Genomic DNA, 18,164 nt, shown 5'->3' on the forward strand with positions numbered 1-18,164 from the left:
TCAATATACACAGAAGTTTAGCGCAAACTGATTTGGTTTAAGGCAGCAGGGGTTGGGAGTAGATGATCTCTGAGGTCCCTTACAACCCAAACCACTGATGATTTTGTAACTCTGTGAATGCGACTTGCCTGGAAAAACAGAGATAATGACGTCCTCCCTTTGCAAAGCACATCAGAGCATTGATGTGCTCATCCTCTACATGTGGGGGAGCCTAGTGAGGCACAGAGTGCATCCCAAATCAGAGTCATATGCCCAGTTTGTCAAGTGACACTTTATTGTTATGACAGAAGAGCTACAACCATTACAACACAAAATGTTATGACACCAGCATGGAACACAGCCAAAAATGCTCCTTTTCACTTTTTACAGTCCTGAGATAACCAAGAGCTCTAAAGTCTTGGTGAGGAACCAAAAGCATGGCAGTGACTGAGCCACAGAGGTGTCAACACAGGCATAGTGCCTTCAAATGGCCATTTATGCTTGTGCTTGTCTGCTGAATGGTGGCAGACTCAGGTCAATGATAGCTTAAAATAATTTCCGCCTTGCTGAGTGATGAGATGTTTGCAAAAGCAAGAGACTTTCCTTGGGTCTCTGTCCCCAGGGACCAAGCCCTTGGCTCCCATTAGAAGAGGACAACCATGCAGCAGGAAGCACCAGCCCCATGCAGGTTTCTCTCTTTGTTAGGGCCCACATTTAGGGAATCCTTTGGGGAAAAGCTGTGAATGGTGATGCTGGGGCTCCTTAAACCAGCAATTCTCACTCTATTCCCAGATAGATCCTGGGAATCTGGGTGGTGATGAACACACGGCCTTGTTCAAAGGCAGGAATTGGATCCTGGCACAGGAGACCCCTGGAATAGAGCTAGGCTTGCCCTCCCACAGGAGGAAAACTATGCTTTTCAGAGGAATTGGTGGGATTTGTGACTCAACATGAAAGAAGGGGGAAGAAGGAATTCCCTGCAAAACAGAAGCAACCCAATACCACAAATTAATGATGGTGGACATGAGAATTTTTCCTCGCTATCTCAAGTGTCCTGCCCATGGGGGGAAACCCCGGCTGGCAGCTGTCAGGGGGGCACTAAGCAATGGTCTGGCGGCTGAAGAGGTCCAGGGTGAGGGCGCTGAGGAAGGCTGGGATGCTGTCCTGGCGCAGCAGGTGGAGCTCGATCAGCTCCCGGATGGTGCGGGAGAACTCCGTTTCCAGAAGCTGCATTTTCCCACCGGAGGAGCTGGAGGCCTAACGGGGAAGAAGAACAAGCCCATTAGTACCAGAGAGTCTCAATTCAGCTCCTGTGACACAGCAGCAGGGTCACCCTGAAGCCTCCTTTGGCACGGATCTGCATGTCACCAAGGAGGTGCCATCTGCTTGGCACAGGGCATTTCTGAGTCCTCCATTCCCACGTCTCCATGCAGGAGCCCTGTCGCCAGAGGGACACGAAAAATCACACTCACACCTTCAGGTTGTGAGATGAGAAAGAGAGAGGTTTATTTTGGGTTCAGGGTTTAAATAGGATTTGGACTTTGACCAGCATTTGGGGTCAACCAGAGTTGACACTTCTCTGCTCCCACTGGTCAAACTGGAAGTCCATCAATTTGTCCTTCCCCCTGGAAAGGAATGTATTATTTACAAAACATCACTCTTGGTTTCTCTTACAATTCCTGAGAAACTCCAGTACATAAATGTAAAACATCAGAAGGCAGAAAACTCAGGGTGACAGAGCTCTGTGAGCTTTCCCTGGTGACAGCTGTGGTGTTGGGGAGATGAGGGGTTTGACCATCCTGGAAAGAGCCTGTGCTGCCAGCACAGAACAGGGGTGGCCACATCATCAGGGTCACTGTCACAAACACCACCCAGTGTGGAAGAAGCTCTGCACAGGGGTTTTCTCTCCACAAAAACACTTATTCCTGAAGTCACACCACTTCTGAAGGAAGGAACAGACCCTGTTCCTAATTAACACAACTCCTTCCCAATGAGTACTTATCCACCCTGCATCCCTGAAGTGCTTAAATCAGCCTGGCAGCACACACACAGCCAAAACCTCCAGAGGAATTATTCCACAGATGCTCTCAACAAAATAAGGAAACTCAACATGTGGGAAGACATTACAAATCTCCTGTAACATATAAAACAAGGAGGAAAAAAAGCTAAATGCAAGAGAAATAAGGAATGCTTGAAGCCTCTCCTGCCCCCGGAGGCACGAAAGCGGCTTGTTTATTAATAAACAGCAAAATCATCACAGTGCAAATGCTAATTTTTTTTCCCCTGCCATTTTCCTCTTCAAAATACTCCCATTTCTAATTGCTTTGCAGCTCTGCTTCCTGTTGGAGCTGAGGTGGGACAGCACGGGTGGTACCAGGCACGGCTCAAAGGGGATGCCCAGATCCAAAGGGGAGGATTGCCATGTGAGGGGAAAACATGGCTTTGCTTGCTGAGAGCCCCAGGGAACATGCTTCCTTCTGACTTCATGTTCTCAGGAGCCTGGACACATTTGGTTATGAACTTTCCATGTTTGGGTGACTTTGCAGAGGATGCCCTGGTCATCCCCAAGCCAGGCAGGGAATCAAAACAAGGCTTCAACGTGGGAAAGTGAACTGGGTTTTGTTCAGATCTTTGTTTTGGCTGGGTTGTTTTTCAGCAAATCCTGTGCTTTGATCTGCTGCTTACTGGAGCTATCTGATGCCTCCTGAGCACCTGAGGTAGCCCTGGACCAGATCAAAGAGGGAAGCAGATGAAGGAGCCAGTTGGAGGCATCAGGAAGGATGTAAATTCCCAGCCCACGTAAAGCCAGAGGTGTCAGAGCAGAGCAGCAGGCACAGGAGCTGGGTGCTGTGGCAGCAGCACAGGTTTTATTTTCCAAATCCCCCCTGGACTCAGCTGATGAGAAGTGCCAGTTTTGGAGGAAGGTCCGAGTATTATGAATGCATCACTTGTGTCTCCAACTCTCTGGGTGCCGAGTTGGATTCATCTGAAATGGGAATTCAAGCTCCATATGAAATACACAGCCTCCCTCGCAGATTTAAAACACTCTTTGGGCACAGAATTAATTTTCTAAGAATTTACAAGCAAATCCATTAATTGGTTTACTAGTTTAATTAATTAAACTAAATTCCTTAAGAAATTTAGCATCCAGTGCCAGACCATTTGCTTGTGTTTTATGACCTCAGAAACAGAGTAACAGAAATGTTTTAAATTTCATCTACTTTGAGCTCACTGTTGTCGTGGGTGAAGGCTACATTTGAATATCTTCTCTTTTTTTATGAGATTAATGGTAGCTTCTCTCTACTATTCTTCATAAACAAAGTTTCCTCCAGCAGCAGAGGCAGAAGAATAATGTTCAGAGAAAGTTATGTGGACAAATACGTGCTTCTGAGAAGATTGCTGTTTCCCACTGAGTCTGCTCAGCTGTCAAGGGAGGCACCATCCTCCCTCTCACCCCCACAGCCTCTGTCTCCCCAGGAACTCCAAGAAATCAAAGAAAACCCCCAAATGCTTCCAAACCCCAGACATTTCACCCAGGTTTCTTATGGTTGCTTCTGTAAGAGGCACAAGGCAAGAAGGCAGCCACTTGGAAAAAAAGCAATTCTTCCTCTGCCAGGAGATGTTTACATGTGAACTTAGAGGATGGATGCACTTGCAGTGCAGCTCATTCAATCTCACACTGCTTTAAAAAAATGGAGAAACTTTTTTTTTTTCCTTAGGAGTATTTTAAAATTGCTATCATTGTTACTTTTCTTATTATTTGTTTTTATTGCTTTTTTTTCTTCACCCATCTGTTCATAATGTAGTATAGACTGGTATATATAGATAGATTTGCTGCTTTGGGTTCAACAGCGGGAGTACCTCTGCAGCCTGTGCTTTACAAATAAAGTGATTATATGAAATAATAGCAATATGTTCCCATTAGTTCACAGGATTTCTTTTCAAAAGGCAGCCTGCACCCTGCCTGGTGCAGTTGCTGGCAGAGAGGGAAGTGCCCGAGGCAGGAACAGGAGGGAGCAGGGGATCAGAGCAAGGCAGGGGGCTGCACAGGGGTGTGCAGGAACTGAGGGGGAGCACATGGGGGGATGCTCTGCTCAGTGAACCTGCAGGGCCTGGTGTTCCACACCATTCTGGATCAATGCAGAGCATCAATGTGGTTCCAGCTCTAAAAATGTATTTCTGAAAAAAAAGAAATGTTAAAATAAGAAATTTCCAGCGGTTCAAAGCTGCCAGGGCAATCGAGTCCTCCTCTTCACTGTTCATAGCAAGGATTCCCTCCACTCACTTTTAATAATTTTTTTTTTTTCCTAAATAAAACGTCTCAACCCTCAAAGGCAAACTCCTGGACACAACTCCTGCTGACAAGAACTTGCAGGTGCCAGCACAGATCAGCTATTCACTCCATGTAACACAATCACCATTCACTCTGCTGATGCATTCCCTAAAATTCAAAGTTTAGACGAAGCCAAAACCCACCCCAGCCCATCTAGGAATAAAATGCAAAGCTATGAGGAGCACAAACAAGTGTCACTGATCCATGGGGACAGTCCATGAGTGGAAATGGGGTGAGAGGGACCAGAGCACATTCAAACCCAGCCCTAACTGCTCTGTGCCCAACACTACTGACATCACGGCTAGAGTGTGTTGCTGCTCTTAAAGAGAAGGGTAAAAAAGAAATGAAAAAGAAAGAAATGAAAAAGAAAGAAATGAAAAAAAAAAAAAAAAACAACACTTAGAGTCAAACTGAATACACAGGATCAAAAGAAAGCTGGATCTGTGAGTAGTCCCCATCCACCCCAGAGTCAGTGCAAGAAGACACTTTGGGGACCACCATCATGCTTCACTTTCCCCTCTGTGCTGGGCCACACAAGTGCAGTGCTTACATGAAATGTAAATATTTCCACCTAAACCTCTGCTTCCCTGAGCATAGAGCAGCAGCTAATCACTCTGAGAATACCATCTCTCAGGTACTCTGTACACAGCCCCATACTGGTTTCTTCTAATTCATGGGAAAAGTCTGGCTGGCTCACTAAACTACCGAGATTCAGGTCTCTGTTATGTTTTATTCAGATCTCAAATACTTGCAAAAGGAAAGATTTCAGCTTTTGCTAAGCTCTGTTGCCAGTTTAGTGTGATTTAGGGACTATGGGGACCTTTTCTAGGAAAGCAAAGGAAATCACTCTTTGCCCAGTGTTACTGTGGGCTCTGCTGGGGTGGGACGTGTCCCGGGTTGTAGGTTTGAAGGGTGACAGCCTGTTTGTCTCCTTGTAGGCTGTGCTACCCCACTGCAACCACATCAGGGGGCAGACCTCTCTGTATTGTAAACCACAGCATCACTGGTCTATTTAGCACAGAACAACATGAACTTGGAGGGGCTGCTCCCAGAAAGGAGCTGTTAGCACAACTGTTTCTTCAGGAGAATCAAGATCAGCAGCCACCTGCCAGGAGGAAACATCATAAATCTTCCTCTTAATCCTGGAAACCAGTAAATGATTCAAGGCTCTATAGTTCAGATATAGATATAAAAATCTCTCCCATAACCACCAACATGGTACAAAAGCAGGTTCTTCTCTCCATCTCAGTAAGGAGCAGACAGTGCAGATGATGTGGAGGAGCAATAGGCATTCCCAAATATCCCTGCTGGGGGATGGACCAGCAGCTGGATGAACCAGGCTCTTAAAACTGCAAGATATGCACTGTAACAGGCTCTACTGCCACTTCAGTGTAACATGTACAGGACTTCTGTCTGCACTGCTCCTGCTGAGGTGGCTCTTTGCACCGGTGCTGCTGTTACACACAAGCCTTCTCTGAAAGCCAAGACCAGGCATTTCCTTCTCTGCTCCTTCCAGCAGCCAAAGGGGACCTGTGTGAGAAGGGTGACAGTGTCTCCTTTAGTCACTCACAAGCTACCCCATGGTTCAGAAGTGTGCTCTCACCCAGATGCATTCAGGTTTTAGTTTCTTGTACATTGGTTTCCTCTTCTCTCTGACATATTTTGGTAGCTAAAAATAAAGGCTCCGAAAGTGCCATTGACTATAAACCAGCATAAAGCATGACTTTATTAACACAAAGGATGCTTCCTGAAAAATATGGGTTGAGTGTAAGACCCAAGGTCATGTAGACCTTCAGACCCTCAAGTAAGAGTGAAAAGAGGGTGGCTGCACACCCCAAGGACAGAGATGACATGGGGACTTGGTATCATGAGAAAGTACAGAGTAGAAATGCAGAAACAGGGAAAGGAGGGCTTCAGCATTCTATACAACTTGAGATTTCAAAACGGAGTGAGGGTTTTCTACCTCTGATTTCCACACTGAGAAAGCACAACTGCCTTTGGGGATACAATCCATGCAGGACATGTGTTCCCGCAATTTCAAACACACACCTCCAGTGTCGCAGGTGGAGTTCCTGAATGGGTTTTGGCAAGCTGACAACGGGGATGGTGGAGCTTTGTGCCAGGCACAGCAGGCAAAACAGCTGTGTCTCAGCTTGGGCACAAAGGAGGTTCAAACACCTCCACAGCCTGCAGAAGGATGAAGTCCAGGGCTTTGGCAGAGCCACCCCTTGGCGTGGTGACAAACCTTTGCTTTGCAGATGCCACTTGGCCACGCTCTATGGTGGATGGTGCTTTCCAGGGCTGAGATGTATTAGGGGTCAAAAGGAGCAAGTGAATCATTACCTGGTGATGTTTACCCCATGAATGTCTCCTGAAGGGCCCATCTCATCTGCTCTGCTCCTTCCACAAATCCCTGTCTGTGCTGTGTCCCCACGGACACTGAGCACACACAGCTCCCACGAGCGCTGAGGGAAGGGACACCACGGCTTCACACTCCATTGCTTCTCCCTGCTCCGTGCAGGTCCACAGGCTGCTCCAGCACTGTGGGCCACGCTGTGTGCCTGATTCTCACTGCCCCTTTCCCTTCTCCTTGTGGTGTTCCCCACCGTGCCCTGAGGAGTGCTGTGCTGTGCACACCAGTGTGGGTTGTGCACATCTCCCCACCAGATCGATTCGCCTTTTGGCCATTTGCCTTCATCTCGTTAATCCCTCAGGCCTCCTCTTCATGTGGGGCAGGCACTCCCTCTTCCCAAAGCCTTCATGTGTCAGCAGAAGCCCTCAGGGCTGTTCCACCAGATCACCTCCCAAAAGCTCCACAGCTCTATGGCCTCGGAGCCCTGGGCACACGGTGGGTCCCAAAACCTCCTCAACGCCCTGACACCTTCCCCACGGCACCCACTGACACACACAAACCCTGCCACAGTCACAACAAACCTATCTGAAAATTTCCTTTAAGAAGCTGCTGGCTCTGACCTTTAAATGAGAAAATCCTTTTGTTTCTGCCTCTTGCTTCAGATGCCAAGATTTTTCTAAATGTCAAAGGCCGCCTTGTCCACGTGCAGATGTTGAGGGGGGAAGCAGTGATGCTGACTGGGCTGGCACCCTCTCTCTGGGTCTGCACAGCTGATAAATCACCACTTCAGATCACCCCACACAGACAGACAGATGCAGGGCAGCCAAAAAACTGGAGTGCCCAGAAAAAAACCAAGGAAAATGTGTGTGTGTGTTTGTGTGTATGCACATGCAGAAGCTGCCTGCTGAAGTTATAACAACCCAAACACGAGGTTTTGAGATTTAATTGCTCAAACTTGGCTCTCTCGGGTGATGATATCATTATCAAAACACCCCAATTGAGTTATGCCTCACCAATCAATCTCTCCTAAGCATCATGCACTGCTCAAATACCAGGTCCCCAGGTAGCCTCTAAATCACTTTAATTACAGGCCGTTCATTTAAAATTAGGGAAATATTAAGAAAAAAAAAAAAACAACCCACAAAATTGAACCACAAGATGTGCTTATGGCTGGAAATATTTATGAGGTTATTTAGCAAACTGTTTACTGGTTTCCTTCTTTTTTTTCATGGTAACTGGCAGGTTCCAGCCTGCCCATGGTGGCTCCCACAGGATGTGCAGCACTTTATCAATCAGGTCACCTCCCTTTCACAAGTGACCATTCCTTGTCTGCAGCAAAAATTTTCCCCCCTCCCACTTTAATATCCTCATTGTAACCCAAAGAAGAAGAGCACTTCTTAATAATAATTGTTTCTTGCCAAGACCTCTGACCTCTGTGTCACCAGCTTGGTATATAAAGTGAATTTATGAGGCAGACAGGGATGGATGCCTGTAAAAAGCCTTCCAGGAAATGTAATGAAAAAGCTGCTTTTAGCTGCTGAGCAAAGAAAAGCAAATGTCTGGCAATGCCAAGAAGAAAATTGAATGCTGGGATGGGGAAAGTGAGAAACAGCCCCGTGTGCACTGAGATTTATAGCAAACATTTCCTTTCTCTTTCTTATTATTCAACACTGAGATGAACCACCACCCCAGAATGTCTTTGGAACAAGAGGTCAGCTCATAGCCTTCCATCTTAATCAGAAACACGACCCAGGCACTGTGTACACGAGTGGCAGCAGTGATGGGGTCCTGGATGCTGCTCCAGCTCAGCAGCAGAGGAACGTGGAGCGGGGTGTGCTGCACCAGCCTCTCCCCACAGCTCCCTCTTTTGATCTAGGCAAAGCTCTCCTGCACCTCCCGTCAGAAATGAAACACAAAAAAGAGCAGGGACGTGTGCTGAAGGGCTGCACCCCTCTCCATGGGGGAAACCTGCTGGTGTCAGTCCTGGGGGACAGTGCTCTGTGCAGCAGAGGGCGAGTCAGCACCTCCTTTCAAAAGGCTTCTCCTACAGGTTAATGCCCTTTAGACTGTCAAATGCGATGCCATAAAAATAAGATCAAAGGCTTTAAAATAAGGGAAGCGTATTTTTTGATTCATACTATTACTATTTTATATCTGAATATTCCTATAGAGCTTTTCATCCTGGAAGACAGGTCTTTGAACTGCTGTGATTTCACCTATCACTGAGGAACAACCCCCGGGGTAAAATGTGACAGCTATTATCAGGGTGCATTAATGTTACTGAACAGTTCAGGACAGACAGAGACAAATATATCCAATTTAAATCATAGGATTGAAGAACTACTGCTCAGTGTGGATTAATACCCATGCATTTTCCAAAAGTGCTTTGAGAGTTTTTAGAGAACAAGTGCTGAAACTAAAATTCCCTGTCTCATCTGTAGGATTCATTCAGGCTCCCGTCATTATGCTGCAAATTGAACATTGTCAAAGAGGGGAAGATGGCAACGTAAATGATTCACCCACAGCATTTACTTTTGCATCCTCACATTCTGATGGGATGTCCACACCAGCCACCAAGGAGACTCAGCCTGGGGAGATTTGCTGAGGTGATACCTAAAAATGGCTGCACTGAACACATGGCTGGTGAGAGTAAATCATAGCAGACTACTCACATCACAGAGAATGGAAAATCACATGGGATGTCACTCTGAGCTAATACTGGCAGCCGGCCGTAGTCAGAGCTTGAGCTCATAAAGTATAAGTTTTTAACAGACTTCAGATCTGCTAAATAGTGTTCACCAGCCAAATACGCTTATAAACGTCAAGCATTAAGGTGTAGAGATAGAAACAGGGCACAGAGCTCACAGAATTTTTCCAATTCCATTCCATACAAAAACGCAAACTACGGCATTAAGCCTTTAAAGCCAATACCTCCATAAAATCTCAGGATCTTTACAAACCAGAGTCTCTCCTCGATACACAGGGAAGCTGTGCTGATCCCACAGCCACGGCTATCTCTGACCTACAACAAATCCCTTTGGAAAGAGCAGCCAAATGTGTGTTATCCCAACTGCTGTCACACCACGCGCGGCAGGGCTGGACCGCTCCAACCATCTGCGAGGTGCCTGTGTTGGACTGGTCAAGCTGCAGAGTGAGTAGCTAACAAGCATTAACAACATCTAGCCCATGTGTTCTGTCTAGTAAAATGCCAACCCATCTGTCTGTAACATCAGCGACTCCACAGAAGCCATATGCAGGAGAGACATAAATTAGGGAGAGAAAAATCTCCCGTTACTTCCCCTGCAGTGACTCTGCAGTTGTCGCTGGGAATGCGAGGCACTGGGTGCTTTTTAAGTTCTGTTTTCCCAGCCAAATCTCAAGCTCATGTAGCTCTCCAGCCTTCCCATCCAGAGGCAGTTTCTGGTCTGCACCTGACCATGGTGCACATGGCTTGGAACAAATTAAAAACTAACTGCAACTCAAACCAGGTTCCAAACCGCTCCCCAAGGAGAGCCAGAAGAAGGCAGAGAACTTGAGGGAGGTACCAGGGACTGGCAAGTGAACCCAGAATACAAGAATCCCTCATATAGGGAGCTCATTAACCAGCCAAGCTGCTTAGCACATTCCTCTCCATCTCCCTTGCTGGAAGCTCTCCGAGCTGGAAGGAACAGAGGAGCAGTAAACCAAGAACATAGAGTTTCTGGAACATAAGAAGGAAGCACCTATGGGAGAAATGCAAAAAAAAAATCATCTGTGTGGGCTGTAATTAAGACTGCCTGTTCCCAAGGCAAGGAGATATTCCACTTGTGAACAGCAGCTGGGGGCATGAGGTCTGTAAGAGAACACAAGCAGCAAAGTTTGCCAAACCCTGCATCAGTGAGAGACGTCTGGAACCACAAGGAATTTTGACAGCAACTTTTGTGTCTGGGAGACAGGCATCCTGTCCCCAAAGCAAACCACTGCTCCCCAAGAGGCAGAGCTTGCTGGAGCCTTCATCCCTCACTGAGTCACACCAGACACACACCGTTCTGCTGCTTGGCTGCCCCTGCATCATGGCCTTGCTCAGAAGCCTCTGCTCTCCTGTCTCTGGATTAAAGCAAATCAGCAGGAAAACCCAAGAATCCCCTCTGAAGTGTCTGCACATGACACAGAGTGAAAACAGGTCATACAGACTTCAGGACTCACCAGCTGCCAACTGGAAATGAATCCCTGAGTTTGGGAGCTGGGCATCTCACCTTGCATGAGATGGAGGGAGAGTGCCTGGGGCTGGGAATGGTTAAATGAGCAGAGGACACACGCCTGGGAGGCACATCTGGAGTGACTGCTACTCTGCCACACTGCAGACGCCATCATGTGATTAACAGATTTATCATCATCATCTTGTTTGGTATCCTTCTGGAAGTCTGGAAGTCTGGATGGAAGGCTAAAGAACTGAGTAAGATCCTGTGACCAGTAATGGCTCAAGGGACTGTAAGTGATAAACTTAATGACAAGCAGACAATTAGGCCTCAGCTCTGTGGCTGAGGGGTGGGACAGTATATGGAGCATGCCTGGTCCTGGCTCATTGAGTTTGCAAGGCTTGTGGGGGAAGGAGTAACAGATGGACCTGATGGCAGATTACAGCTGAAATTCTCACCATGTTTATTCGTTACCCTCTTCTAGCTCATGTTTGTCATAGTCTGGCACCCCGGGCTAAAATGCAGGTTCAGCCTTACATCAAGGAAATTGGTGACACATATTAGTCACCTTTGCACAGAGCCAGTGCCACCACCCATCCAAGAGCAAAAAGAATTGGCCAATGATTACCCCTTCCTGTGGCACCCTGTGACTTGCTTACAGCTAGGACCTACCAAAGTGGAATTTAAGTGTTGGCTCTGGGAATACCATTACCTGCCACTGCAACATCAGTAACCAAATGTCACGATGTAGCGTGAGTTGAGGAAGGTGCTTTTGCTGCTCTTGCTTTTTTGCTGGCTCACATTTTCTTCGTTTTTCTTCATCTGAAATCGCTGTCATCAGCACGACTGTCAGCAGGACCAAAGCAAGCCTGAGTTGTCAGTACCCAGCGAGTCAAAGAAGGAAGCTGATTCTGAACATGCAAAAGGATTTTCTTGTGTCCTCAAGAATGAGTTTTAACCCTTAACACCTCACAACTCTGCTGTGGGGAAGCACATTTCTCAGACTGCATCTATAGCCACAAGTGGAAGTTTATACTGAGAAGATGTTATTATTTTTATCATGGAGCTGATCAATACCAGTAATTCTATCTGTGGAGTTACTCAACCAGACTTGTAGTCCACAGGCAGGAAACCTTGAAGAACGAGATAGTAGGGAAATGGCCAGTCAACTGGCTTGTGCAGGTTGGGTATACCCAGCTTTCTTGAAATGGGCTTTAATGGTAAAACCCAGTATGAAACAAAGACACACAGGACTCCTCTCTCCCTGAGCAGGTCTGATGTCACCGTAAGATGAAAGCCCAGAGCTCAAGAGACAGGTTGTAGCTAAGGAGTGAATAAATAAGAAGATTCCAGTATTCACTGAAACAGTAGGAGAAATTCTACTGTATCCCTTGAGGGAACACTTCAGCCCTTGGGGCTACGACGCATTTCCTGAAAGCTCCTGCTGTTGCTGCCTGTGCTGTCATTTGGCACTAACCTCCTGAAGAACGTGGCAAGACAGCACTGCTGGTTCTCATGTCTGGATGAACATGCTCCTCTCCCCGAAGGGAAAAGGAGAGGTTTTGTGTTTAGTGAGTGCACCATGTTCCAGCAACCTCCGAGGAATGTGCCTGGGGCCCCAGGCCTCCCCATCTGACACACATCTGACTGCTTGTCTCTTCCTGCTGGTGTTCTCCCACTGATGTGCTGCCATCCACCAGTCAGCTCCTTTTGCTGCAAGTGCAGGGGGGGAAGAGATTTATGCAGACACCATGTATGCAATTATGAAAACAGAAGACAAGACACCCGGATATCACACAAACTGATGCATTTTTGCTGGCAGGCTTTTTGCATGATCCGGTAACAGCTGTCATGCTCCAGCTTCTCTCATCTGAGCTCTGCTACCACTTCAGCATCCTTCCACATCCTTTCAGAGGGCTTCCTTCCCTTCCTGGTGCAGCCTGCTCCAGATGCCACGGAGAAGTGGGCAGTAGTGTGGGATGCAAAGGGGAGGCAGCACGGCTGCTTTTCATAGCAGCACTAAAATGAAATGTTCGCTTCTTTAGGCAAGATACTGCTCATTAGCAATGACCTCGAGGCATGCAAGCTGCTCAACCAGCAATCTCTCCCACTCCAGAGCTCTTTAAAATTTGCCCTTTTCCCGTGCCAAGTCTTTCGGCAAGCTTCCCTAAAGCCCAGTGGTGATCTGCAGAGACACACAGTGTCCAGTGCTTTCTGGGGAAAGGTGGTGATGGGCAGCTGGGATGGAGCTTGGACTTCATACCTTGTCCCCTACTCAGCACAGCATTAAGGGAAGGAAAGGACAAGCCCACAAGTTTCCCTGCCAAGTCAGCTCCTGCTGTGAACTCTAAAGCCTGGGAGCCTGTTAGTGCCCACATCCTCCTGGTTTTCAGCACTCCATGCTATGTTTGCTTTTGTAAATAGATTTAACCTTTCTAAAATTAACAACAGAAAAGAACTTCTCTTGGCAGAACACCAGTTTTAGAAAGATGGAGGAACACAACATTTCCCAAACGCTTCAAAACTGCAGACTAAAGATATGTGTTAGTCTCTGCAGTGCATGCTGGTTTTGCTCATTATTCTGAATGTTAATACATTAATAGATCCTCTCCTGATTAACGGCTGCACCAGGCTCTCTTTCTAGGAACACATATGGCTCCTTCTTGCCACAATATTGGAATAGAGAGCCAAAATATTTAAACACTGACACTAATAAAAGATTTTATCACCCCCATCCTGATGTAAATAACTCAGGCTGGAGCCAGCTCTTAGCTCTATATGCCTATCTTTCAAAAAGTCCTTAATCAAATATGAATGAACTGGCTGAGGCCCATTTTAAGTAATTGGGCTGTTTGTGGTTACACCGCTGCAGCAACAAAGCCACTGTGAGATCCTCTTCTCCCACAGCATGCTGTGGGTCTGGCTGAAAGGAGCACAAACTACTTGGGGTTTTGGAGCCCGGTGTGTGTGCAGGGGCTGGTTCTGCCTGCAAGAAAAAGAAACACATTTTTTTCTTTCCCCACACCTGCAAGGTCAAAATATTGTCCTGAATTAAGATGACTTTCAGGGGATGCCAAATGCATCTCTCCCAAATGTCTACACTCAGCAGCATTTATCCCACTTGCTGAAGGACAAGGGAATTACCCAGCACACAGCCCAGAGGGTATGGTAAAATTCTGGTAGTGTATGTCAGGCTTGTCTGGAGCTGTAGGTCAATTGCCAATACAGAATTGCCTAAAAGATTTGTTCCTCCCTCATTTTTTCCCATGCTGTGCCATTACCTTTCCTCTGTGCCAAACGTCCAGCACTAATCCTACCTGTCTAGTGCCATCAGCTGCTAAAATAAACAGCAGTTCCCACATTGTGCTACTTGCCATGCTGCTGATCAGACCTGTCACTGGCTAGGAGTGACACAACATGAAGGCTAAGAAAACCCTGAAATTAAAAAAACCTCTTTCTACATTTCAATGAAGGAGACCTGCAAGGGGAGGGACTTGAGGTTTGTACTCCAGAAAACATTTATCACTATAGAGCTGAAGCATGGTGTGAAAATAAAAGCCCTCCAAACCTGCTTTCACACATTCCCCAGCGAGCCCAGAGGTGTTCCTGCTATGACCCACCTAACAATGCTCTTGAGAATTGTTTTCACAAGCAAAAAATACAAACATAACAGCAAAAGAGTCAAGAAGTATTTCTTCAAATGCCTCGGATCTAGGCTGTGCTCTAAATACATTGTACAAAAGCACTAAAATATATTCAGATGTCACAGAAGGCCACAGGAAAAGATCTCAGCAGACACTGAACCGTAATACAGAGCAGGTCCTGGCTAAAGTGTTGGGATTATTTGAGATCACTGACCTTGTCCTGCTCAACCAGACTATTTTACAACTCAATTACATTTATTTCTGTATATATATAGATGTACATGAGATATTAACATTCTTTCTTGTGCAAGAACCAGACAGAAAGCAGAAGATGCAGAGGAGAAAACCAGCAGATGAGCTCCCTCGGAGGTTTCACGGACAAAGATGTTTAAACGAAGTCATTTAAAACCAGAAAGAACCTCACAAACACAGTGCTTCTAAGCATCTCATTTCACTTGCTTGTTTTCAACTACATCTGAAAAAAAAACCTCAGAGGGAACCAAACCACTTTAGCTGCTGCTTCCTCATTCCTGATGTCCTCTGGAGAACATCACCAACCTTTTCTTCCTACCAGTTACACATCACAATTTCTAGAACAAGTAACTCTACAGCAGTGAGGAGAATTGAAAAACATGATGTAGTCATTGTCTGTCACACCTCTGAAGAGCAGGGAAGCACCAGCGTGGCCTGAGACTGCCAGACAAGAAGGAATGGGCTTCCTGCACCAGCAGGGAACACAGAGCCCCACAAAGGGCTTGGTGCTGGACACGGGGCTGAAGGGAACGTGTGAGATGTGGGATTCAATCCTGCAAGAATCGATCCCAAACTCAGTGGCACGGCGTGGGGAGGGAATGCCCAGAATAATGCTGGCAGGGATGCCCAGCACCTGCAGCATGCCCTGGGCACAGTCCCAGCCAGGGCTCAGCCTGCCTTGGGAAGGGCCCTTCAGTGTGCACAGGGCTGCTCCAGCCCAACAACCAGCCCATTCATCCCCATGACTGCTCCTTTCAGGACAGGCTGACACAGCCTTCCCACAACAGAACCCTGCAAATGACTTTATTTAACCAGGAAAACAGATTTGTGTTGTTTCTGAAGACAAATGAATCTAGTTTTGGGTGCAGAGGGCCGAGCTGGCCTCATCTCTGTGCCAGTAAAAGCATCAGGATTGTGGAGGAGACTTTAGAGACTGTGTTTACTTTCAGTCTCCCATGGATCATAACTGAACAGAAGAAAGGGCTCACACAGCACAACAGATCAGGCTGTAACTGTAAAGGAGTTCAGCACTTTGGAGGCTCTTTCTCTCAAGCTTTCAATGACTTTTTTTGAATTTAGTGAAAGACTTCCCACAGTTTACTGGTCTGCAGTGAGAGTGGGGCCTTTTGGGGAGAAGCAGAAGATTTCATAGAATTGCAGAATAGTTTGGGCTGGAAGGGACCTTGAAGATCATCTAGTTCCAATTCAAGTGGGATGCTGCCCACTAGATCAGGCTGGTGAAGGAAGAAGCTTTTCTTTATTATTTTGTCACTTGTCAGTACATACATAGTCCCAAATGTGGCTGAGCTCTGCCCAAAGATGCAAATATTTCTGGGCTGGAGGTTCCTGCCTGTGTGCTCCAGACAAAAGGGCAGTGGGGAAAGGAGTCCCCAGAGAAGCAATGAGAAGTGCCCAGGGACACAAAGCAGGTCAGCAGCAGAGGCAGGAGCCCTGGACAGATCCTGCAAGTCCCCACAAAGCACCCAGGCTGTGGGGAAATCTCTGCTCTCTCTGGTGCAAAGGCAGAAGCAGATGTAATCACATGGATTTATCCTTAAGAAGCTACGCAGGGAGGCACAATTCTTTACTTTTTAGAGCCCTGTTATTTAACCTTAATGCTCCACTGACATTATTTTTTTGTATGGAATGTTATATATGTGTCTGTGTACAAATCTGCGATGTATAAATAGCACAGATCAGAGGTGACCTTTTAAGCTTGTGCATGTGGAGATTCATACAGCATGAGGGCTAGCTGGGAGGAGGAAGTCATTAAGATGTGTTCTCATCTAAAGTTACTTATGAATTATTTGTAAGATATTTTCTCACTTATTTTGTTATAATACCCCCACATACTCACTCACCAACCAGTAAAAATAGCTTACCAGTGAATACATGTTTCGGAAGTCTGTTTGCCTATTTTTCCTTTGTGCTGCAGCTGCTGTTGCCATGCTGTCGTTGCTATGTTTTCCTTTTTCTTTCTTTTTTTCTTAAGAAGGGAAAAGGAAAAAAAAATCTATTCCCTAAACATGCTAGACTCAGTTCATGGAACAAAATACCTGAGGTAGTGCCTAGAGGAATATAACATAATATGGCTGAAAGAGCATCATAGTGTAGAAAGCTTTTTTGAAACTAATGTACAGATTCTTCACTGAAAGAGTTAATGAAACTACAAACATCATTTACATCAGGTACCAATCACTAAAAAAAGAGTATTAATATAGAAAATTGTCAGGGAAAGGTAAAACTCCATGCTGAATAGGTTGATAAGGAGTTAGAGGGAAAAATAGATTAAAAAAAGAGTAGACGTGGCCATGCTTCATCTGAAAGACATGACACTGAAGCTGTTCAAAAAGCTTCTTAAAACAGTTCCTAAAGCTTGAAAGCCCAAGTTTGTGTCTGTGGGACAGCCCTGAGGAATACAAATGCTCTTTCCAAAGGCTGCAAGTCCAAGGTAGAAAATTTGGTTCTGGGTTGTGGGTCCCAAGTTGTCACCTTCTGCCTCTGGTCACTGTATGAAGAGCAGGCAGAGCTTGCCAGACTGGGGCTGGGGCTCAGCAAGTAAGTTCTGAAAAGACAATTTGGGTTGCCTATTCCTTCTTTGTCCTTCAGCCCCAGAGGAACCTGGATAATTCTTCCATCCTCAGTCCCTTGCCAGACTCTGTGGAGGACTGTGGAGCAGACTTGGCAACATCATCACAAGAACTGATAGTTTCAGCCCGGTGACTGATGATTTAGAGCACAAAAAACCCCTGTGAGATGGTCAAGTGACTTGAGTGACTTAAGAGTGTGGAGAACTGTGAGGGACCACGAGGACCTGTGAAATTTGGGTCACTGGGCAATGCTACAGCAGAAGAAATTCGATACAGACAAGTGCAATGTAGTGCATGTTGTTCTGCCAATTTAAAGGCCTCTTAACATGCTGATGTGTTGGACATGATGTAACCTCTCAGAAAAATAAAAAGCCAAGTGCCAGCGTGGCCAGCTCCTAGACAATTTCTCAGTGTACAGTGTCACTCAAAACATGGAGTAAAATGTTAGAATAAAATGTGTTTGAAAATACAGCTGGGAATACCATGTCATGGTTTTATACAAGTTGAGAGCATGTCCTCCTGAGCAGTGAGTCAGCCCTGGTGAGTACAGTACAACACGAGGGCAAAAAGATAAATGAGGTTTTCCTTGTTTGAGGCACGTGCTGTTTAACCTGCCTTTCTTCTCACCACTGACTTGCATCCTGGGGTCACTGAGAGAAACATTAAGGGCTGCAACAATTTACTGCAGAATTAAGACAGGCAACAGTAAACAGAGGATGGGCAGGGTGATGAATGCTGGGTCAGACGCTACACTAGAAAAGAGACTTCCAGTATTTCAGCTACTCTTCAGCCATTACCCTTCCTGACTGTGGTGGGTGAGAGTTACAAAGTGCA

General features: G+C 46.3%; 1 protein-coding gene across 1 annotated transcript in view; it reads right to left on the minus strand.

Moving 5' to 3' along the window:
* Positions 1-251: 251 nt before the first annotated feature.
* Positions 252-18,164, minus strand: part of MAD1L1 (mitotic arrest deficient 1 like 1) — a 355,712-nt gene continuing 337,799 nt past the window's right edge. Inside the window, exon 18 of the mRNA XM_066329740.1 lies at positions 252-1,236. Within this exon, the coding sequence (XP_066185837.1) occupies positions 1,078-1,236 (159 nt within the window). The 3' untranslated portion in view covers positions 252-1,077. The remainder of the gene's footprint in view (positions 1,237-18,164) is intronic.

The sequence above is a fragment of the Sylvia atricapilla genome, chromosome 15 (assembly GCF_009819655.1).
Source record: "Sylvia atricapilla isolate bSylAtr1 chromosome 15, bSylAtr1.pri, whole genome shotgun sequence".
Lineage (NCBI taxonomy): Eukaryota > Metazoa > Chordata > Aves > Passeriformes > Sylviidae > Sylvia > Sylvia atricapilla.